This window comes from Gallinula chloropus (genome assembly GCF_964237585.1).
Source record: "Gallinula chloropus genome assembly, chromosome: 2".
NCBI lineage: Eukaryota > Metazoa > Chordata > Aves > Gruiformes > Rallidae > Gallinula > Gallinula chloropus.
In genome coordinates, this window is record NC_140086.1 from 141,584,850 (window position 1) to 141,609,722 (window position 24,873).

Genomic DNA, 24,873 nt, shown 5'->3' on the forward strand with positions numbered 1-24,873 from the left:
TGTTTTTCTGTCAAAATTGCTCTGTAAATTTAACTAAAATTAGTTAATGTTTTAAACTGACCAGCACCATGATTTCTAGCATTTTCTCTGTGTATCTCCTCTGTCCTGTACTTCAAGTACCTATACCCCCAACGACCTCATTGTGCTATCCCTTCTCATGTATTGTTTATAAAGAACAGCCCCGCCTCATGGGAAGGTCAGTCTAAAAATACTGTTGTGGACCTGCTGGTGCTTATTCTTCAAATCCTACTCTTCAGAGTGCTTACCACTCACATATAACTGTCTCATAAGATACATCTCTGTGTAGCAGTAAATATGTATAGTAACGTGCAGAAGAGGATTCACATGTAGGTTAAAAACATACAGGCTCTGGGAGGTGGAGACATGCACATTTGTGATCTGTGCCTTGTCACTGACAGGGGGAGGTTGTTTGCAGTCATGCAGGTGTTATGGTACAGGCATACAGCATTCACAGCTATGACCTTATCTATAAAATAGACAGCAAAATGCACAGACATAAAAGCTAAGGTATTCGTGGCAGCATTGTGAGGTGAAGCCGTAAATCTTATTAAACATGGTTCTTGTCTTTTATATCATACACTGCAAAAACCACACAGAAGTTTCATGGGATTATTCTTTCTAAATTATCTCTTCAATTGTTCCTGTTTGCTTTTGCTGTGCATTCATTTTAAAGCAAGTGTTTTAAATGACTCCTTACCTTCCAAGACAGAAACATGGGTTAGCAGCAGCTCTCTCCTCTAAGGATCTCTGCTTTCATACTTCTGCAGTGGTATTTCTGTTGTGCTTCCTCATATAAAATGTTAGAGGACAGCAGTGGGTTACTTTGTTCCTGGGTTTTTTTTTAAGAATGGGTTTGATAATTTACTCTAATTTTAGACTTTGAGTATTTTTGGCAAGAGTTAGTTGGACTAATCAATTGAACCTTGTACCAGCAGCTTCATTCAACAGTCTTCACGAGCGCAAAGTCTCTGCTGGACTTTCATTTCTTTCCTAAGGAACCTCATGCATTTTACTCATTTGTAAATAAAACTCTTCAGAGATTTGGGGTATTTGTAATACTTAAAGATGCACCAAGCATTAGTTGTTAGATTAAAAAAAGCCCCACAAAACCTTACAAGTTTCTCTTCCTCCCATTCATAGTGTTCTTCAGTCTTTTCAATGATTTCATAAAATTTGCGTGACGTTGTGATGGAAAGTCATGCCAAGAACAAGTATTTATTGTATCAAAAAATGTCCCAAAACATTTAATCTGCTTTAAAGTAAAAACCTGCTTTTTCTCTTGGTTAAATCATTCATTTTGATGTACAGATTTCAGCAAACTCATCAGTTTACCCACAGTTTCCCTCTAGAGCGTAAGGTCAAAGTTCGTGTTGCCAGAAGGGCCTCCTGCACATCACAGGTCACCTGATCGCCTCTCCATACTATTCACCAAGTCAACAGCAGTTCAGCCTCTGCATGGTGAGCATGGAGGTGTCCTCAGGGAAATCACTTTGTGTCCATAAGCTGGATGATGTGTGATTGATACCAGTCTCAAAAAGCCACTAATTAACTTCATTCATTAAAATTCTGTACTTGTCTCTATTGTTTTTCAGTTTATGCTCTGTCATACTCCTGACAAGGCCAAGGTTTGACCTGAGAACTCATTCTGTCTGGGAATGATCTGCTTTGAACATGAAGAGTTAATGTACCTCAGTGCTCTCCCAGGGAGACATACCATTCTCTTTCACCTGTGGCTTCTGGATGCAGTGCAGACAATGACAACGTTCTTACCAAGCCAATTCATGCCAAAAGTCTGATGTTTCTGTGACCATCCCACTGGCAGAAAGAGGCAGCATCCAGGTCTTGAGAAGATTCTCTGCTCTGCACCAAATCCACGGTTATCCATAGGAAGATCAAAACCCCAACAGATGCTCACAAAGCCCCATGATGCAGCCACCCATGAGGAAGAAATAGTCTTGTTTCAGGACTCTGCAGGTGAGCAGTTGAAACCATGCTTGATGCACAAGTGCAACATCTTCCTTACACACTGCTGTATTTATTTGAGTTTGTTAATCCTTTTATGGGCTTTTTAGTAAATCTTATGGACCAAGATTATATCCTCCCTTGATTGATAATATGAAATCAGTGTGGTATGGACTTTGAACAAAAGATTTCTGGGACAGGAATCTGAAAACATTTGACAATATGGTCTTGACGGCCTCCCTTAGTGGAGGCCCCATCTCTGGAGATATTCAAGGTCAGGCTTGATGTGGCTCTGAGCAACCTGACCTAGTAAAATGTCCCTGTGTACTGTGGGGGGGAGGGCAGGAAGAGGGGGAGATGGACTAGACCTTTAAAGATCCCTTCCAGCCTAATTCATTCTGTGGTTCTATTAGAACTTCCTGTTCTGCCGGTAGCTCAGTAGGACGTAGAGGTCTCCTACTTTGATCCAAATACAGTTGTCTCTGTTTTTCCCATGTTAATACTCCAGCACATTAGCAGGAGTATCACCTGTGCATGAGCTAGGTTTTTCTTGGTGCTTGGAGAATTCTAAAATGCAGGCTTATGTATCATTCTGTTGGTGAGTGGGAATGTACAGGTCCTCTCTTTCTAACTTATTACCAGATCATTCTGAGTTCTGTTTTCCAGCTTGCCATCCACCTTTTTGTCCTTTCTGCCTGTTTTGAGTTTTCTACATTTTTTTTTAAACCAATGCTGTAACTTTTTCTGTGTTTGTGCAGTAATGACTTTCTTGGCATTCACTGTCAAATCTTAAAGAGTTCCTAGAGTTTGTTAGAACTGCCATTAACATTTTAATACCATTTCATAAGTAATTTTTGCAGCTATCACATTAAGGAATTACTGTGACTTACTCTTCATAATAGTTACAAAGTGAGAGTTCTGATGAGGCTGTGGTGTGAATTCCTCTGTCCATCACCAGTGACATTCAGGAAATTAATCAGTCATTCGTTATGAGTTGTGACCAAAAAAAGTGTTTTATGGTGGGAATCAGCATCCTCTGAATACCCCAGCAACCATTTTTATGCATGATGTGTGTTTGCCTTGGGAAGGAACAAACTCATTCTAGTCACGGGTCAACTGGTGTTTTAGTGTCTGCCCAGTTCTAAAGGTATATCCATTTCACAATGGCTGGAAGTTGCCTGCAAGGTGACTAGGAAGGTGAATCGGTTACTAAAAATCTTTCAAGTTTTTTCATAAATTCAGTTGTAAAATAGATTTTAAAGCTTGAAGTTATAACTCAGACACTGGATGAAAGTAGGAGTGTTTGGGAAATGAAGAATTTTCCTCTGGTTGAGGTAGGGGAGGTCCAGGAGCGCCTCAAAGGGATTAATGCACACAAATCCATGGGCCCAGATGGGATACACCCACGTGTGCTGAGGAAGCTGGTGGAGGTGATTGCTGAGCTGCTCTCCATCATCTTCAACAGGTCTTGGAGAACAGGAGAAGTGCCTGAAGACTGGAGGATAGCCAATGTCACTCCAGTCTTTAAAAAGGGCAAGAAGGAGGAACTATAGGCCAGTCAGCCTCACTTCTGTCCCTGGAAAGGTGATGGAACAGCTTGTTCTGGATGCCATCTCCAAGCAACTGGAAGAGAAGAAGGTCATGAGGAGTAGTCAGCATGGATTCACCAAGGGGAAATCGTGCTCGACCAATCTCATAGCCTTCTACAATCTCATGACAGGCTGGATGGATGGAGGGAGAGCAGTGGATGTCACCTACCTTGACTTCAGCAAGGCCTTTGATACTGTCTCCCATGACATCCTGATAGCAAAGATGAGAGAGCATGGGATAGATGAGTGGACAGTGAGGTGGATTGAGAACTGGTTGTCGGGCCGGGCTCAGAGGGTTGTGATTTGTGGAGCAGAATCTGACTGGAGGCCTGTGACTAGCGGTGTTCCCCAGGGCTCAGTGTTGGGTCCAGTCCTGTTTAATATCTTCATTGACGATCTTGATGAGGGAATAGCGTCCACCCCCAGCAAGTACACTGATGATACAAAGCCGAGAGGAGTGGCTGACACACAGGAACACTGCGCTGCCATCCAGCGAGACCTGGACAGGCTGGAGAGCTGGGCAAGGAGAAACCTAATGAAATTCAACAAGAGCAAGTGTAAAGTCTTGCACCTGGGGAGGAATAACCCACTGTATCAGTACAGGCTGGGGGATGATCTGCTGGAGAAGAGCTCTGTGGAGAAGGACCTGGGTGTCCTGGTGGATGACAGGTTGGCCATGAGCCAGCAGTGTGCCCTGGTGGCTAAGAGAGCCAATGGGATCCTGGGGTGCATCCGGAGGAGTGTAGCCAGCAGGTCAAAGGAGGTGATCCTCCCCCTCTACTCTGCCCTGGTCAGGCCCCACCTGGAGTATTGTGTCCAGTTCTGGGCTCCCTGGTATAAAAAAGACAGGGATCTCCTGGAGAGAGTCCAAAGAAGGGCTACGAAGATGATTAAGGACCTGGAGCATCTCCCCTATGAGGAAAGGCTAAGTTGGGACTGTTCAGCCTTGAGAAGAGAAGACTAAGGGGGGATCTAATTAAAGTTTATAGTTATCTGAAGCATGGGATGTAGAGGGAATAAGCCAGCCCCTTTTCAGTGGTCTGAGGGGATAGGACAAGGGGCAATGGCTGCAAGTTGGAAAATAGGAAGTTCCGCACCAACATGCAGAAAAACATTTTCACAGTGAGGGTGACAGAGTCCTGGGACAGGCTGCCCAGGGAGGTGGTGGAGTCTCCATCTCTGGAGATATTCAAGACCCGCCTGGACACCTATCTGAGTGATATGTCCTAGGGAGCTGCTTTGGCAGGGGGGTTGGACCCGATGATCTCTCGAGGTCCCTTCCAACCCTACAATTCTATGATTCTATGAAATATAATCGCAACTATTTGTGTGTATTGAACGCAATCCTGACACGGCTTTTCCATGTGGTCAAGATTAGTGCCACAGCGTGTCCTTGTTGTGCTAAACTTCAGGGAATGCTTGAGTACTTGGCACAGTATTATGAAAGTTTTTCAGCAGTTTGGTCTGTAAATGGTAGTGGGACAGGGGATGTTTTTTAGCAGTGTGTCATTTTATTTCAAAGATGCTTGGGACAAAACCACATAGCTCTTCTCTACCAGCTGCGTGCTGGATGTCGTGTCTTTGTGTTTTATACTGCCTGGTTTACTTCCATAGCATTACCTGTAAAAGCTGGAGAAATGGCCCCATGTGAACCTCGTGAGGTTCAACAAGGCCAAGTGCAAGGTCCTGCACCTTGGACAGGGCAATCCTCATCATCAGTACAGGCTGGGAGTTGATGTGATAGAGAGCAGCCCTGCAGAGAAGGACTCGGGGGTGCTGGTGGACAAGAAGCTTGACATGACCAACAATGCGCATTCGCAGCCCAGAAGGCCAACTGTATCCTGGGCTGCACCAAAAGGAGGGTGGCCAGCAGGTCCAAGGAGGTGATTCTCCTACTCTATTCTGCTCTTGTGAGAACTCACCTGGAATACTGTGTCCAATTCTGGAGTCCCCAACATTAGAAGGACATGAAACTGTTGGAAGGGGTCCAGGGGAGAGCCACAAAGATGATTATAGGGCTGGAGTAACTCTCCTATGAAGACAAGCTGAGAGAGCTAAGGTTGTTCAGCCTGGAGAAGAGAAGGCTCTGGAGAGATCTTATAGGAACCTTCCAGTACCTGAAGGGGACCTACAAGTGAGCTGGGGAGGGACTTTTTAGAAGGACATGTAGTAATAGGACAAGGGGAAATGGTTTTAAATTGGAAGGGGGTAGGTTTAGATTGAATATTAGGAAGAAATTCTTCACTATGAGGCAGGTGAGGTATTGGAACAAGTTGCCCAGGGATGTGGTGGATGCCCCCTCCCTGGAAGTGTTCAGGGCATGGGGCCTTGAGTAGCCAGGTCTAGTGAGAGGTGTCCATGCCCATAGCAGGGGGATTGGATCTGGATGATTTTTAAGTTCCCTTCCAGCCCAAACCATTCTATGATAAGTGTAAAATTTTTCTTTTGTGGCATATTTACTCAGAGCGTTTGCAATTATGTGGAAGAATATAAAATATGTTTCAAAACCCAGCAACCCCTCATTGTCACAGTTGGGCAGGTTATAGTTTATTTTCAGTACAATGGGAGATCACAGTTTTTGACAGAACTCTAAATTTGTAACACCTACGCTTGCAGTAACTTTTAAAAGGCCTTACTTCAGTTGCAGTTACCATAACCAGATTTCAAACTTATTTTATAATCTAAAGTCTTGTCAGTACAGCAAGGAACAGCAGTGTCTTTCTTCTGAACAGTGTTCTAGCTCGTCCAGCTTAACTGGAATCCCGATGGTAAAGTCACATATTCCGCATGAAACTGTATATAGACTTGATGAGACGTAGCAGTAAATGGAGCGATGTTTGTGTCCTAAAAATAAAGACCAGAAAAAAGAAAAGCTTATAAAACACCAAGTTCCTTTGGAAAAGCCAGCCAGGGAGTTAAAACTGAGGCACAAATCGGCCCATCCTGTAGAAGGGACCTCGGGTCTGTGCTGGATATTGCTTTTGCATCTCTGCCCCAGGGTATGAGAAGTGTTTAAATCACAAATGCAGCTAGATACAGAGCAGAATAGCTTGATGGTGCCTCCCACTAGATGTCACTGTAAGGTCTGCATTGGAAGGCCTCTAAGGTGCCACAAAAGCCTTGTGCCTTCTTTTCGGCTCCTCGGTAGGGAATTCATGCCAGAATAGGGGAACAACCCGAAATACGAAACAATACTGATACATTTAAGCCACTTACAGGGTGGCGGGCGGTAGGGAATACATACCATCCCACAGTACGGCCCGGCTGGGGGATAAGTGGCGTCTGGCCCGTTGTGAAGGATCAGGTAGTTGCTGCTGCAATCCCCTGGGTCATCGATGCTGATGAAATCAAAGTTCACGGTGACAATTCGTCCCTTGGGCACAGTAATGACCCATTCACAGTCAGTGTTGTTGTGGTAAGTCGCAGGGTAGCTGGGACTAGCAAATGAGCCAGTGCTGCCGTATAATGTTCCTCCACATCCTGAAAGCAGACACTGTTCTTTAGCTTAAAAGGCTTAGTTTCACAAGATACTACATGGTGTAGTACATTAGTACAGTATTAGTAGTAGCACTGAAAACCTGAGACATGCTGGGAGCCAGAAAAATGAATGTGGATAAGAGCATTAGTCCAGGAGGAGACAAAACCGAGAATATGAAGTGAGCATTAGATCATCACTGGACATTAAAAATCAAAAGTCCCCAAAGTCTTTGAAACAGGATCCGAAGTCTTTAGTCTGTATCTTGGTCAGTTCAGTTCCCAACTACTCAACTAGAGACAAACTCTCTTTGGTGGTTCTTTGGAATGGAAAACAGTGAATCTTCATCCGATAGAAAAAAGCAGAGGACAGCTCAGAGAAAATAGGCACATTAAGTAAACTCAAGGCCATTTATACCCAAAATTCAATCTCCTTCAGTGGGCAGAAGCAGATGCCCTGGCAGAAATGCAAGTTTACAGAGTAGGAGTAAGCATGTGCAGAATATGTTCTAGATTACTCTAAAGTCTCCAAGAATTTTCAGTTCACAGCTCCCAGAGGTGACATCTTTGTATTTATAGTCTTTATCAGATGTCTTCCATGAACTTTTTCATGTAACCCTTGAATCCAATTAAGTTTGTGGCATCCTATGGGAAGAAGCTGCACAGCTTAACTACATACTCCGTAAAGAACTGGTTTGTTTTGAACTGTCCACCTCCTGGCTTTACCTGAAGGCCTCTAGCTCTTCTATGGGAAAAATCCATGTGCAGTTGATCACTATTTACCATCCAATATCCCTCAGTTTTATAGACCCTAGCAGTTTCTTGACCAGATTAAAAAGTCTCAGCATACCTCATACAGAAGGTGTCTATTATGTTAAGCCTGAAATTTTCCCACTTATGCTGGATTCTTTCTAAAAAGAGGAGACCAGAACTGAACACATCATTCAATTTGTGTGAGAAGTATGGATTTATACAGCGATCATCTTTCTGTTCTCTTTCCCTTGCCCAACAATTCCTAGCACTCTGCCTGTGAGCTCTTGTTTTCATGGAACGATTTTACCCCCAAGGTCACATTGCTGAGTGCTAAAAGTCAACTCACAGCCCATATTTTTGTAAGTAAATTTAGGAATAAAATGGATCTTGCCCCACTGGTCTTCAGGAACAACTCTCTCCAGTGACTGACTAGCACCAGTGGACTGTGGGCACTTGGGAAGGTCCCAAGGGCTGGGCCCAAACTGAACAGGCTGAATTCCACATCTCTGCATTTTCCCTCTGTGTACAGCTGCTGAGGGAATTACTTTGTAATCACAGCCTTACCGCTTGATGATGAAGTCCAGGTAATTTCATATCCATCATGAGCCCCTGAAAAATCACTCTTGAAACGAAGGAAGACAACATGATTTTGGGGGAAGATGGGACTGGGCACAGTGTTTCCACAGAACCTGCCAAGTAGTGGGGATTGCCCATCACTCCCATTTCTGACCTTCAGGGGACACAAAAAACATTGCCGTGTTAAATCCTTGTGCCAGCTATACAGCAGTACAAACATGCAGTGATACAGCACAGCACAAACTATGCAGTGTCTTGCATGTACACTATCATTGTCATGTCAATACTGTTGTTATTCCTGCTATATATTCGTGCATAGAAGGGAAAAAAAGAGCCCATTAACCAGGCTGTCCAAGTTTGGAAGTAATTACACAGAACATCATCAAAAACTACTGTAGCTAAACTTTATGGTATGGTACTTCTCCTGACTGAAAAGATTACTTGACTAAGAGCTAAGACTTTGCAATTCAAGCCCATGTTTTACTTTTCAGAAGAAATGTTAATATTCCAGATGAAAAGATTAATTTTTACCCTGCAGACCACTCTTTTCCCGGGTCACATTAAGACACAGATCATATTACATAGCTCAGATTTAATTTGGGGGGTGGGGTGGGTGAGGCTGCAGCCCATATAATGCTAGTGCTCAGAGCCATTTACTGAGACAGTAAAGAGGATATGAAAGGAGAACTAAGTAATTATTCTGCCACAGACATCTGATTTTTGTCGTCTGAGCAGTGAATAGGGAAACCTTTAACAAGCATGAAAGGACAGTCTGAGGTTTGTGTAGGAGAATATGCATCTTATTGACACAAAGTACCTTTGCAAATACCCTGCACTTGTTACTAGACCTCCTTTAAAAAAAAATGGTTTCTTTAGAAAAAAATATTTTTATGAAAAATATCAGCAGATGGAGTCTACTGCTGGAACGAAAGCACTCAGATTGATGCCTTCCTGTTCATGGATAAAAACTACACTGGCTTGTTCTGTTAACTGGGTAACATCAGCAAGAGCTCTGTAAAGATGACTTAGCTGATAATGAAACTATTCATTGGGTTTGGACTTTCTACAGACTGTACTATAACATCTGAGTACCTTTCACCATAAAGCTGTAGCAATAAGTTACTCTGTAGTATCAGTTCAGCTCAGACTTGATCTGAGCTTATTAATATCCTTTGAATTCAGCAGATTTTGACACTGGCCCATAGAATGCATGTACTTGCTTGATACCTCTAGGAAGTCACGGGAACACTGGATGCTGTCCTCCAAATGGAAGGCATGGAAAAAAAGAGAAATTGTGTGGTTTGCAGGAGCTTGTAGAATGATAGAGCAGTCCATATTATTGGGGTGCCGGCCAGGCCAGCCAGGGCTCTTCAGGTAACCAAATGGCTGGTTATACTCCCTGTTGCAACCTTGAGACGGAAAACCAGAAACATGTGAGCATTTCAGATCTCTGGATTGCTTTTCAATGTACAGAACTGACAAAGAGAATGGTAGGTAGATTTTTTTAGACATTTCTTCAAGCTTACCTGTAGCTTGATAGGTAAATCTGACTCCATTATTAATCATATATTCATCTGATTTGAAAGTCACGATGGCAGTACGATCGTAAGAATAAAATTCAGGGACGGGAAAAGTTTCGGCGCCACAGAATCTATGGACCGATCCTTGGCTGTGCTGCAATCAAGACATCACAAGTTACTTAATGATATCATTTGGTTTTCTACTTATTGAACTTGAGGTGAATCGATTTCTCAGCACTTTCTAAACTAGTTATGCCATTCCATTTTAATGGTCTCGTGGAAATCACTTAGTAATGTCCCAACATTTTATGTTCAATTATTACGAGAAACAAATCAAATGTAACAGGCATTTTCATAAGAAACAATGAAAGAAGGTTTAGAGTAATATAATACAAGGGATACAGAGTTTTGTTTTGTTTTTTCTGGTGCTTTCTACAGTCTTATCGGCATGAATATTTATTGTGGTTCTTGGGTGGGAGGAAGTACAGTTAATTTATGAAAACTTGCTCTTGGGCAGTATTTTCTGGGTGTTGAGTTTGGCAGCTCTGTTATTTGGTGCATCTGTGAAAACCTGTGTAGCACCAGGTCTAATTCAATGTGTGTACAGTGTGCTTCCATGAAGGCTGCCTACCAGTTCACACCCCTTAAGTGGAGCAGAGTGGGTAATGCTTTGGGTGTGCCCCTCACACAGAATCATCAGTTAATCTATTACCAAGAGGAGGGCTTCTCCTCCCTTTGCAAAGGGTGAAGGGAGCTAGGTGTGAAATGCTGGCAACTGTAAATTTCTTACTGTTGGTGAGTCCTTGAGCTCTAGGTAGTTTTGAGAGCAGTCCTGTCCGGAATGGAGGTGAAAGGCCTCTACCACCACCCTGACTTGCTGCTGCGGAGGGGCATCAATGACCCAAGTGCAGAGGGTAAATGGTGGATACTCATTCGGGAAGTTAGGGGACGTTGCAGTCAGGGATGTAGAAGTTGCATTATATATTCCTCCACACAGCCCTGTGTAAAATAGGAACAAATGCATCACAGACTGAAAACGTGGATTTTCCAAATGGGGAAAAATTATCCATGGAACAAAACTGCCCTGGGAAATATATCTTCATATTTAACTGTGACCCTCTAGAAGGAAAAAAAGTAAAGCACGTGCTAATTCTGGGACAATGTATGTTGTAAAACTGAAATAAATGCTTGTTCCCTGTAATACCAGGGTATTTGTTAATGCTCTTTGCACTCTGACAGCCACCCCACAGCCAGCCAAGCCTTATGTGTTGCTTTTATCTTGCTTATACATGCTCCGTAGAGCTACACTAAGAAATGTCTTCACACCTTCCTGGGCTCTGTATCTAGAATAAATGTTGACAATTTATTATTTCAATATGTATTTCAAAAAAGGGATCACAGCAATCTATATGCATATGTATATGCCCATACTTACGATCCACTGTGGTGTAGGTTGCATTGAAACCTTCCCTTTCCACAGAATTGTCTGTGATAAATTTCACAGTCAATGAATTACGAGTAGACAGAAAAGGAGCTGGCACCATAGACCCACAGAACGTGCCAACTAAATTGGCATTTTCATTATCTCCGTCATAAAGCTGAAAGAAGAAAAGCATATAAGCCACTAATACTTTAGGCACAACAAACAAATAAATCGAAATAAAGTTCCCTGACCCCTCCTGACATTACAATTTCTCTTACTTGAAAGCACAGTTGGTGCTCTTGGGCCTTAGCAGGATGTCCTTGATGACTATAATTATTCACTGCCATATTACCTAATTCTGTTGGACAGTGTAAATCTCATTACTGAACATTCTGGTTCTCTCTCAGCAAATCTATAAAAAATTATCCCATTTTAACTTAGCATTCTGTTTTGATTTTTATATGCAATCTCAAAGTACTTTTCCATGAGAAAGTTGATTTTATGCACCAAAATGTAGAATTAATTCGTAGTTTCATTGAGAGCCTCTAATGCTCAACAGGATCTATAATACTCCTCAGAGGATCTTGTTTAGCAGCAATCTGCTATCCTATGTTTCGTATGTTCATCTGCAAAAGAATACCTTTCATGGGCAAACATTTAGCATCAAGACTTACTTATTCAAGATTTTAGAAATTAAGGGGTTTTTAAAGCAATTTTGTGTGATAATGAATCTGCATGTTTACTTTCAAAGTGCTTGGATTTTGTTTTGTTTCTATTCTGTGAAATAAATACTCATTTATATAGGCAGTCTTAAGGGCAGGATGTCCTCATAACAATGTTAAAGCTCTTACCAATTTCCAAAAAGGCAGGATGTCACCTGGAATAGTAATTTAACCACAAAACCCCCCGTATATAGATATATATAATTTTAATTATATTAAGCAATTTAATTTCTTCATAAGGCCATTTTCTATTAATTAAGTTTAAGCCCCTTGGAGAGGATCATGGATTGTATCTCACTGATTTTTTCTTGTTAAACTATCTTACTTTGACATAATCGTATCGGCAAGTCTGAGCAGACTGGGCTTCAAGCATGAATGAAGTGAAGGTGAAGTTGATCAGTTTGTTTACAGGTGCAGTTATGATCCATACACAGTCCAGATTTTTCTCGTATCTTCTGGTTATGTTGGAGACTGGAGAGCCAAAGCTATAGGCTGAACTTGTCAGGTAACCACCACAGCCATTCTGAGGTCCTGTTGAAGAAGCAGAAGAGTTTTAAAGTGATTTTTTGAAATTTATTTAATCTTCAACTCTTCATGTCAAGCCAACAGCTTTTTCCTTTGCTACAGAATGTTACTGTCCTGTCTCACAAGGACTATCTGAGTGATTAAAATGCTTTCAACACAACCAGCGTTAGATGGAGATGAATCACAAAGAGGTTCATGTCTTCTGTTGAATATAAAATAAATGCGCTTTGGAAAATGTTATTTTTTGAAAAAAAAACAGATTTTATTTTTTTTAAGGGATTGTAAAAAGACAGGGTCCAGAAATTAGTGGTTAGAAGGCCTTTTAATATAGTCCTTGCCTGCTAGTAGGAGTACTTGGACAGTAGGTGGCACTGGGTTGCTAACTTTGAAAATCTAGTTAACAATGAAGTTGCTTATTTTGGCAATATGACCCTGTTCTGGGGAGACTGAACTTGGCAGCCTGATGCAGAGACCCAGACTCATATTCAGGAGTCTAACTAAAAAGAACTTCTGGAAACATTTTGCATGGTGGGAACTTAACCCCCCTCCTGAAAAGCTGGCTGCTTTTCATTTGGATCCTGCATACAGAGCTAAGTCACTGTGAAAACTTGAACCCTATTGTGTTTTCAGTCACATTGGAAGAAGTTTCTTTCAGAGAAAAGCAGTTGTTTGGAGATCAGAACCCTTTTACTGCATCTCATTGCAAACAAGAAAAAACCCAACAGACTATCTGAAGGGAGGGGTTTTTGTTGGGTTTTTTTTCACTTCTTGTTTGATTTCCAGAGGTTGGGCTGAGCTAGTAAATCTGATGAAATTGTTTACTTCATGCTTCCTTCCCCAGTCTTTATGATGTTTCCTGGCCACTTATTTAACTCCAGAATACAAATAAAGTATGGCTCATACCATGCTTCAGCTGACTCTGAGAAGGAGCTCTTGTAAACCGCACAGAGAGAAACAGTAGCTGCCGGCTGGCAGAGTGAACCTTTTTAGGAGAATTAGGTAATGAAAGAAGCTACAGCTGTGGCTGAGCAACATGAGCAGAGTTTCAGAATTTCATCCACATGTGTGAAATATTCCTGCCTGGCTGATGTGCAGTGATTTAACCTTGACACACTGATGGATTTCCAGTCACAGAAAACTGTCCCCGACTTGAGATACACTATTACAAAAGCTCATTCTGGTGAAAAATCAGCATCCAAGCACCAGGATTGCATCAGTAACCCGGGGTTGGAGACAGCCCCGTCTTGCAAGACTCTCATGGTTAAACCAGAGTGACTAAGGCTAAATGTCATCCTGCTACTCTAACCAAAGCCAGAAAACCCCACCCAAAAAAGACATTTGCTTAAAACCAAAATCTTAATAACATGAGATTTAAGCTTTTCCTATAACAAAAAATAAACAGAAGAAACTTCCTACAAAGTGAGAGAGTCAGGATTTAATAGACTATAGTCCAGTTTTGTGGGCTGTTAATGAAGTCAGAAACTTGGAAAAGCGTTGGCATTCGTTGCGATGCCGCTGCAGAAGCAGAGAACAACAGCGGGGGAAGTGCGAGCAGTAAATCACGCTCTTACAAAGGGTCAAGGGAGGATGAAAGTGTCAGACAGGAGGATGCCTGGCCCGAAGAGTGCAGTTTCACTATACTTTTCTCGGGGTTCACCCTTCTGCATGATTTATTTGGTGCCCCTGAAACAATGTTGGAGCCATTTCCTGTACAGCATTTTGGACACTGTCTGCTAAACGTAACATTAAGCATTTAATCAGTAGGCATAGATCGTAGCCCCACCATCCCACCCTGCAATATTGAGTCTGTAGCGATGTATCGGTCAGACACCTCACAAAGGTCCCCTTCACCCTGTTCAGGGTTGGAGTTGCAGAGACCTCTGTCAGACCATTGCAGCTGGAATCGGGGAATTGCCAAAGCCAGGCAACAGGAAAGTTCTCAGCACTGCTGGATTGCTGATTTTTGGATATCGAATGTCTGGACCTGTGCTTGCTGCACAGCTATAAAGATAGTTCAGATAACAAAAATACAGATGTGGGTAAGCTGTGTGTGTACAGCACATAAAGTGGACCTGTCAGAGAGAAACATGCCAAATCCCCTTTGTCAGAAAATTAATGCTAGCTAGTATATAGGCAGTAATGGCATCAAAGGGGAGATAAATAACTACAAGTATGATTTACAGTTAATAAAGATGAGGTTTCATCATCAGCTTTCACAATGCTTAGCCTGCTTAGCCAGGGCTGAGTCAAATGCTTACAGGCCGGTACGTTATAAATAACAGCTAGACTGGAAGCCAACCAGGTATTGAGTAGTGCTGCATCAAGCCAAAGAAAGAGCAGCCCTTGTTCAAAAGTCTGTCCATCCTGGTGTTTCTCAATGCTGATCAAGGTTACAGCTGATTTCCACCACAGATAGTTAGGGGATAGTGAAGCTGTGTAGATCTAAGGAACACCCACAAATAAAAGCAGAACCAGCTGCTCAACAGGAGGGAACTCAGACTACGAGAAACACTGTTGTGCTGCATTTTAGCCGGGAGAAAACTCACTGCTTTAAAAAATGGCACCATGTCTGAAAAGAAGGCCAAAAGGCAGCCCTGCAGCCTGCTAGTGATCATTGCTGGATAACACAGCCAGAAAAAATGGTAGCTAAAATATAGGCAGAATCTGGGGCTGAGAAGTCTTCATTTCAGAACAGACTCTGAGATATTAAAAGCTAAACTTGATCAAAATAATGAGAAATGTACCTTACAGAACAATGTGTGTGTGGGCAGATGGACTGACTACACGGCTGACTGTGTTGTTTCAGTCTCTGGTTTCTTATTTAAAATATAAATCACGAGGTCATCATAAATCAGATTGCAATCTTGTCCTCCTCATAAATGGCTTGGCAGAGAACACAAATTACCAGAATAACTAGGGCACACGCTGTCATCACTAATTGCTTTTGTTGGGAAGCATTAATGAAACTAAAAGGCTGAAGGACCATTCAGAAAAGAAAGGATTGAAGGTTCCCCATGGCAAATACAAATAATTACAGCAGAGAGCAAGCACATGTTCCTCTGTTAAGGGTTACATCCTCTAGGTATGGAACGAAAATAAAGATGAATCTCTGAAGCCGCTTGCCTTTGAACCATGGCCAGGAGTAAGGTTCTTTTAGGCAGGTACAGATGCAGGGAAAGGGAGCCTACTGAATAGCTTTAAATCTATCAGAAACAACTAAATCAATGACATTACAAAACATGGAAAAAAAATGTACTGCCATTCCTTTCTTACTAAATGAGCATCCCCACCACCTACCAGAAGGCAGCAAAGTTCAAAGAACTGTTCTATTTCTGCTGGAACAGCAATGAAAATGCTCTCCCAGATTTCTGAATCCCATCTGGTCTCACCTAAAGCATCCCTGGGAACTCTAGACTTCTCTGTGATCCAAACTAAAAATCAGAATAAACAGAGATTAATTCTGCCAAGACTAGTGTTTCTTTCCTGACAGGTCTTATTCCTAGTGTAGAGGAATGGCTGGGCTGATTGTGGCTGTAATCATTACCTCCTAGCTTGTTTGGATCATGGCTCAGAAGGATACAGGGCTGGAGACAGGGCTCGTACTGTTGCGCTTTGTCTCATGGCTGATACTGAGGGTTGGTACACATTTGCAGGCTGAGCTGAGCTGTTCCTGTGTTTGTCAACCACAGTACAGGCATTGGGACTCTGCGTGGCAGCAGGACCCGGGCAGCAGTGCCAGCCATGACCACAGCGCCTGCAGTGTTTCAGGAGGAGGCTTCTGAAAGCACAGGACTCTTTTTAGTCCTCAGCCTAGCCTTTACAGAGAAAGGGTTTTAAACTGGTTTGATGGCCTGGCAATGATTCCAGCAGTGACATTTAGGATTGCAAAGGGCCAGTCTCCTGCTTTAGCAGGGTGCTACAAACGCAGTCAGACAAAGTTCATACTCTTAAATTTTGAGACTATTGACTGATCCCAGTCCAGACATGCTCGGTGCCAAGCCTGCCCTAGTTCTGCAGAACTGGAATGTATGTAGTGCCCTGGACCATCTGGGAGACCAGAGGCACACATCTAGTCTGTCCTCTTTCTAATACTGCTTTAGCTCACGGGTTGGCATCCCAGCTGCTCCGGCCTTTGCTGATCTCTCTTGTGATGTGAATCAGAAATACCTCCTCACCCTTTGTTTGCATGCACTGGAGTACAGCTTTTCAGCTGAGGAAGTCATTGTCTTCGGTCAAGCTAGGACAATTCATGTCAGCAGAGAGTTCACCCACAGCTCTGTGAAGTGCCTAATCCCAATATCCCACCGGCTTTTAATCGTTTAGTCACCCTCAAAGTTATATTTAATCACCGTGTCTTTAAATAATTTTTCAATGTCTGCCTCTCTTCTTGTCTGGCCAGACCCAGTAGTAGACAAACCGCTTCCATTTATTTTCCTTTAGGAGGAGAAATGTCACAGACATTAACTAACTGACATTTCTGAGAGGCATTTGTAGGCCGTCCCTTAGCTCAACAGTTGTACTCTTTTCAGAAATATTGAAGAGATGTATTTCAACACTGCCAGTGCTTTCTAAATTTAGTCAGATTTCAAGATGATGTATATTTTTATATTTGAGCCCCAAAATACATTTAGAGACAGGAATTGTGACTTATGAGCGTACATTCTGAGCTTGTTAACGATGTTCTGATTTTCATAGACTATAATAAGATCAAGAAAAGATATTATTAGCCACAATTTATTCATTAACTAGATTTAGCTAATCATAGTTAAGCGATGACAAGGTAATGAATCTGAAATGTGTAATACTAATGCGTTATATATTTGGTACAAAAATGTGTGAACCAAAAGCGTGCAGAAATTTTTGCGAGAAGACATGTGAGTTTCAGGCAATTGGCTTGTGAGCCAGAGCCTCTGCAGCACCAGGTTCTAAGTCCAGGCTGGGTATCTTGAGATACCGCCTGGAAACCAGTCCTAGTGGGCTCTGAAATCTTTGCCAGGCACTGCTGCTTTTCAAAAGGCAAGAGGAGATGCAACGGCATGCACAGGTCATGGTCAAGGACACATTCTTCTGAGAATTTTTTTGTTGGAGGGAGAAAAGATAGTGGGAAGTCTGAGATTCAGCTGTGCTGAGTCCTTCCTCACCAAACAGTCTGTAACTGTTGTGGTCAGTGCTGACGCCTGGTGTCTCCTACAGCAGGTACTAATGTTATTTACATAAATCAGTCCCATGAATTACTGCTGGTGGTATAGGTTCACAAAAGAACACCTAACCCTGACCTATGCAACAGAATAACCAAAGCGATGTTTTACACCTTATATTGCCCATTCAGAGCTGGTTTGATTTGGTTTGGGATTTACTTTAGCAGTTCCAAACAGGCCGCATCATAAACTTGCACCCGTGCATGCTGAGCGCTGCTGAATGCACTTACAAACTGAATTCAGTGAGCCAGGTTCTCAGCTTGCAGGGCAGAACTGGACTAAGAACTGTATCTTTTTGTTGCTAAAATAAAATAGTATTAAAAAGCTGTGAAAATTCTACTGGGTCCATTTTTTCAAAGGACACTTTAATTTCATTAGGGGAAAGCCTAATCCATTAGTGAGACACTTAGCACACTGTATTCCAAACAGGAAACAAGTAATTCAATACACAGCAAATAGAATAAGGGAAGACAGAGACTTCTGGGTGATGTATCAGGTAAATTACAGATTATATTTTGTCAGGAAAAGGATAGAGATGGCATGCATAGTAGATTATGTAAATTACCTACTAATGTGTTTTCCTGTTATGACAGAGAAGTTTCCTTTTTCCAACTATTTTTCCGCTAAACTCTACTTACAAAGGGAAGAAAATCATATGCAAAATGATCAATATTCATTCAATAGAAAAGCTCATTTGAATAAAAGGACAGAGGGATCCTTGAGGGAAACACTGGGCAAACTGAGGACAATGCAGAGGATGGGGTGTTTAAGGACTTCACATTCTAACAGTCTAAGGGTTGTCAAAGGTTTTGGAAGCATTTCTTCTGCCTCTGAGACAACATCACTAGTTTTCTCATTGTTGCCACCCTATTCTTCTTGCCTGTTTATATCCATCTGGTTTTCCTTGTCCTGTGTTTAAATCATAATCTCTTTGTGACAGCAGATCGTTGCTGTTTCTCTGCCTGTGCGGTGCCTCGCACAGTGGAATCACAGCCCGTGAACTCGTGGGCCCTGAGGTAATGCAAACAGGGGAGACAACATGGGTGTTGATGCAGCACACTGTACTGCTACTTCAGAAAGCATAAACGTGAATTTCTTGAAAAAGGGGAGGGGAAAGAGCTGGCTACAACTTGAACTCTGGCAGGATTTAGGGCTGTAGAGAAAAAGCAGGCACTCTTCCTGCCCTCCTCCATCCCACACTCCCCACTGTCTCATGCTTCAGTTTTACCTGTACTGTATGGAAAAATCTGAGGAAGACATTCCAACCCAACTCACTTATCTAACCATATGCAATGCTTTGCTTTATGTGGCTTCTTCAGACAGCCCTCATGAGTGGGCCTGCCTTTCAGAAAACCCCTAGACCCTTCTCTGATGGTTTGGAATGTGATATATATTTTTCACTGCTGAGACAACGGGACAATGTGCACACAAGCACAGAAAGCTGCTAAGTGAAAATTTTATGTGCTGTTAGTAAGGTCACAGCTACATCTCCTGACATGGGTTGCTGACTCCTTAAAAATAACAAAAAAACCTCAAGCCTTATCTGTCTTCTCATCCCTTGCATCATAAGCCTCAGAGGGATCACAAATTGGGGTGAGAGGGTCACCCCGCTGCTGGATGGGAATAAGCAGAAGCTCCATTTATCACCAAAGCACAAAGTCCCTGCTATCACAGCAGGGTTGGCAGAGGTACGTGTAGGCTCTGCCCCTGCAGCCACAGTCAGCTGAAAAGCTCAGGTCTCCCCTTAAAGCCAGAGAGATAACCTGGAGATCTTTGGCTGAGTCACCACCTCAGATCACGCAGATCTCGCTCTTTGGGGAGAGAGGGTAGGTCTTCTTTCTTCACAGAGACATCTCATGTAACCAAATGCCCTAAGCTGGTATTGATTTATCTCTTCTCATCCTTTTATTGATTGCCTTGAGGACCGCACACTCGCTGTGGGAAAGAGGTATCATTCTCATTTTACAGACTGAAAGCAAAGGCAGAAGAAAGGTCAGTGGTAACTAAGGCAAGAGGAGTCTTTCCACAAGTCTAACACCTGGAGCAGGCTGGGATCCTTCAGTCAGCCCAGTTCACTGGCTCAGCCTGGAAGCATGTACAGTGATTCCAAAAATGGGGCCAGTAAGTGTCCAAACTCTGCAGCAGAGACAGTGAAATGATAAACCCTCAAAACTGCACCTCGGGCCACATGTTCCCCCACCTCAAATGCACCCTATCTCCAGCTCAGTTATGACAAAGAGTGCTGCTTCTGGAATGTGTGCTTACCATGACACTGCACAGCGTAGAGAGAAGCATGGGGAAAGGAAAGATGTTTGACAGAGTGGCACTCTATTTCATACTTTCTGTTATTCTCCCTTTTCCAACTAGTAGGGGGACCTTAAATATTCTAGTGGGTGCAGGATCCATGATGTAAACAAATCAGAGCACTTTTTTTCTGCAGAAAGATCAGGGTTTAACTCTTTGGATGCCTGGTTATTGTCAGCCTTGCCAGACTTCTGTGAGTTTCCTACTTCAACTTCTCCTTTCCCACCCACCACAATGGTTATCAGATGGTCTCCCGACTAGTAAAATTCACAAGAGAGAAAGATTGGATAACCCTGGATTTTGGCAGTACCCCTGAGAGAAGGATGATGAGGAAAGAAATTGGAAGAGCTTGCGAGGAAAGGAAATAGTTTAGTCTGCTACACACAACTGTACTGTTTCTGCTCTCTTCCTTCCAATACATTATCAGGGTCACTCACGATATTAAACAGAGAGCAATAATTGCATTATCCAGTTGTGCTTCCCTAGGGTAATGATAGAATAATGCCCTCATTGTCATTTGATAGAGAATGAGGCTTCTTGTTTCTCTATACATAACATCTTCCTTATTCAAGAGATTTATCATTATTGTCATCTGATTGCATTTGTACTCTTACAAAACCACATGGGTTTTATCTTTTGACAGACATGAGGCAGCTTCTCTAAGCACCATTCAGAATAACAGGCTTTTAGATCTTCTTGGTTTTGTTCTCTTTCATTTGAAGCAGAATCTCAGGCTTCATAGTCCAAAGATGTGTCACAGATTTTGCTGGCTCTCTTTTTTAGACAAGTCAAACTGGAAACGTTTACAGGACTGTGACTCATGTTTTCCTTTTATAATATACTCTTCTATTCCTTGGCCATTCTGTATTAGCATGGGACTGTCAGGATCCTTCCTAACCACTGTGGTGTTCAGTCCCAGTGGCTTGATTCCCACAGAGGAGGAAGAAGACCTACTATTGGGCATCTTACCACCACAGGCTTTTCATCACACAGCCACACATCTCTGCATGGCCATCTTTTCCAACCTGCAGCTTCATTGCTCCTGAGTAATTCCTGCAACATCACAACCTCCCTTTCATTGGGAGCCCGCAGAAATGTCCCTCAAAAAAATCAGCTTAATAGATTTAAAGTTTATCCATAAAAGGCTTGTCCTTACTCTAGGAAATAATTGGGCTTGGTACTGACTCAAAGAGCTTGGCTTGTGTTATGTTGTGTGCTTGAGCAGAATCTCTGTGAAGTTGCACAAATAAATCTAAAGTCATTGGCTAAAAAAATTGACTGCATGCCAACAGGAAGAGAAAGAGCGTGGAGAGTTCCTGATGATCTCACCCTGGAAACACAAACCCAGGCTCTGGGGGATCTCTGACAACTGAAACCTAACGGTTTAAAGACAGCAACATGTGAAGCTACATTATGTTACTTGAAATAACAGTTCACAGGAGTGGTTCTAAAAGACTCTAGTAGCAAATAATTAGAGTGAAGCAAAGAAAGAGTTAATAATAGCAACGACCATGCAGTTCTGTGGGAATATTTTTCTTGGCAAAGCCTGTAGGACCAGTTATTTTCCTTATCTGTAAATACTTTCTCAGACTGCATCAAATGAGAAAGTTGATGGCTGGGGGTTGGGAAGGGATTCAATGACTCAGCAGAAGACTATGTTTGTTCTGCTACAAAGGCTTTTCATTCTGATCTGTCTGAGTGCCAGCTTCATAAACTGGACAATTACTTCTTTCTAGATCTCAAAAACATTGAGTTAATTACACAGGAAACTAGCAGTGATGACATGAAGTCAATTTACATGTAATAATCAGTTTTTGCTTGTCATCCCTGAACAATTCAAATGTTGCAAGAAGATAAAACATTCCTTTTACACCTTGATCTAAAAAATAGACAACTAGGCTTAAACCTTTTATTAAGGCAAGAATCAAGCTTTGCCCTTTGCTGTCATGTCCCTCAAAACAGTTAACATCTTACTAAGATCCCCACTTATGTTATGGCCAGCTAAGCAGATTGATCTCCAAAACCAGTAGAGATCTTCACAGTGGTGCCTGGGAGGGGGGTACCCCAGCCTTAACTGAACTTAACACTTAGTTTTTTAAAAAGGTGTGAGATGAACTGCAAGGAAATGGAAATTGAGGGCAGATGGAAAGGAGGCATTTTTAGTTCACCACTGTGACAACAGAGGAATGAAAGTTCCCAAGTATTGCTAGATGTCTTCCAAAAGAGAGGTCTTCAGGTGCTGCTAAGCCTTTAGTCACCTGTCTGTGCCTTCAGAGAGGAGGAAAACGTTAGAACAAAAGCAATCATCTCAGTACCCAGGCTGGAATGCAGGGACCCCATAAGCCTAGTATTAAGCTTAGTTCCCTCAATTTTTACAAAATCAGAAACATGCTTCTGCTTCCAGCACCCTTAGGGAGTGAGACCATAACTGCTCCTCACCAAAGGAAATTACTTACCAACGGATTCTTGGGGTTATGAGTCTGATAATGCTCTTACCTAAGGTCTCCCTGAAAGATGCTTTCCATCCCCTGTCTTGTCCAAAGAAGTCAGTGTTAAACACCAGGAACAACTTATTGCTGGAGCTCTTAATATTCAGAGGCAGTTCTGAGCCACAGAATTTCCCAAGGAGAGGAGCATGTGTGTCCGAGCCGTCATATACAGCCACATAATCTTTGTAGCAGGAGGGAGATATTTCAAGCTGGAAGCTGTTGAATCTGTGAAATACAAGTGGAGCTTTAGGCATTGTATTTTTGTTTCTGTTGCTGTGTTGTGTGTGTTTTTAGTGCTTGAGGAAAGGCCCAAGTAATACCAATAGCAAAAGCCGTACACAGACACCACAAAGCATTTCTCTGCAGGAACAAGTAAGCAGAACTATTAACTGCAGGGCAAAACACTCCAGGCAGCCAGCCTCAAAGAAAGAGAGGCCCTTACTGCTGTCAGCACACCTCTGCTTTCCGTGAAGCAGCAGGTCTCCCCTCTGCAAACACACTGCTGCTCTCACCTCTGCAAACTCGGAAGCCTGCAGTTGCCTGGGGCACACAAGGGCCATATGGAGTGGCTGGGAGTGCAGCCCAGCTACGCCTTCTGCTGAGCCGGGAGATGTTCTCTCCATTCACGATTGGCACATATATCATAGCAGAATGTATCTTTCATTTCTCAGTGGCAAGATTTTGTGGCAGCCCTGTCCCTCCTAAGGCAGGAGAGCACATACTCAGAGGTATACACTTTCTGGGTGGGTATTATTATGTGGTCTCTAAAGTGAGTTCCAGCCTTCTAAAAGAATTTTTTTTGTTTCTTGTGTCAACTCACAGGAGTCTGAGAACTCCTCAAAGGCCAACAGAATTTAACTAAAAGCATGAGCTGCAATTTTACATTTTCTCTTGCTCACCAAAGTGGGAAGTTAGGATTGTGGAGATGCTTTGCATGTAACAAGTTACACAGGAAGATGTAAGGAGTCTGAAGTTGATAAATGGGGCTTCAGTAGCCATTTCTCATTTTATTTCAGCTTTCCCTTTGGAAAAGGAAAGATAGAGAGAAAATTGTCAATAATATCTGTCATTAATTGGAATCAGAGATTTGGTTACATACTTGAGGGCCACTACTTTGCCATTTCCAACTGTGATGTAGTATGAGCAGTTCATGTTGTTGTGATAATCAAGAACTGAATGGGCTGGACTGCTGATAACACCAACGGAGCCATTGAAAATGCCACCGCAAGCTGCAGGGGAAACAGGGAAAAAAAGTCATTACTGTCTGAATGACAGTTTGATCCTAATTCTCATATTTCTTGCAGGAGCTTGTGTTATCCCTCTTTTAGCCAAAAGGAAAGAAAAAGCCTTGGTAAATTAGGAGCAGTGGTCACTGTCATGCCTGGGACTGGTTAAATGCCAATCAAGTTGAGCTCTGCAGCAGAAGACTAGAGTCAGGTATCAAAGTAACAGGTTGTTACTAGTCAAAAAGCAATGGCTATGTCTTTCTGCAGTTTGAACCTGATTTCAAGTGCACTCCAGTAGGACCAGGGAACAGCAGGATGGGGAGGGTGCCCTGTGCAGCAGGGTGTCAGGTGTATCTGGAGGAGCTCTGTACCCGTTCTTGCTTGCCAAGAGAAACCTAGCTGATCTGTGGGCAAAGAAATTCCCTCATCCAAATCCTGGCCCCATGGAAGCCTCTGAAAGTTTGGCACTGACACAAGAGCAGCCACAAGTGCACACATAGCCTTACCCTGAATTTTCTGGAGTAACTGTACACAGACCCTCCTCTTTCTTTCCTCCACCTCCTGTGGTATTACTGTAGCATTTTGGCTAGGTGTCATTAACCCTGGGGACTGTTCCCCACCTCGCCCTGTGCTGGGACCAGCAGTGGGGCGTGCTGGCGGTGCAGCACTGCATACTTGCTCTCTGTCCGAGTAGCGAGTTAAACTCTGCAGCTGCGAACTAAAGGCACTGCTTGGCTTCTCAGGGTTTCGCACCATGGATGCTGATGAGGCCAGGATGTGGCTAATGTTTGTTCCCAGCTTCAGCGCTTGAGGGAACAAAAACTATTATAAAACCAACACACTAATCTCCATTGTAAGCCTCAACCTTTATTTTATAATCTTAACTTGGCAAAAAAAAATGTTACCCTGTGTCCTGTTGATAAATAGCTCAAAGCCACACACAGCTTTTCATGATTTAAAGGACATGCCATTGCTTAGGCCATGACCTTAGCAAAGGCAGTCCCACACAGGGATGCTGCTGTGTGCAGAACCCCTGGCTCCTCAGCAGCTCAGGCTGGCAGCCTGGAGCACTGGCAGATGAAGGACAGGAG

General features: G+C 42.8%; 1 protein-coding gene across 1 annotated transcript in view; it reads right to left on the reverse strand.

Moving 5' to 3' along the window:
• Positions 1-6,308: 6,308 nt before the first annotated feature.
• The window catches only part of CUBN (cubilin), a gene marked incomplete at both ends in the record, with an annotated part of 142,012 nt that continues 123,447 nt past the window's right edge, over positions 6,309-24,873 (reverse strand). The window contains 10 exons of the mRNA XM_084260408.1: positions 6,309-6,416; positions 6,817-7,052; positions 8,364-8,529; positions 9,603-9,784; positions 9,902-10,049; positions 10,686-10,894; positions 11,331-11,493; positions 12,366-12,571; positions 22,564-22,781; positions 23,656-23,785. Coding sequence (XP_084116534.1) covers positions 6,309-6,416; positions 6,817-7,052; positions 8,364-8,529; positions 9,603-9,784; positions 9,902-10,049; positions 10,686-10,894; positions 11,331-11,493; positions 12,366-12,571; positions 22,564-22,781; positions 23,656-23,785 — 1,766 coding nt within the window. The remainder of the gene's footprint in view (positions 6,417-6,816; positions 7,053-8,363; positions 8,530-9,602; positions 9,785-9,901; positions 10,050-10,685; positions 10,895-11,330; positions 11,494-12,365; positions 12,572-22,563; positions 22,782-23,655; positions 23,786-24,873) is intronic.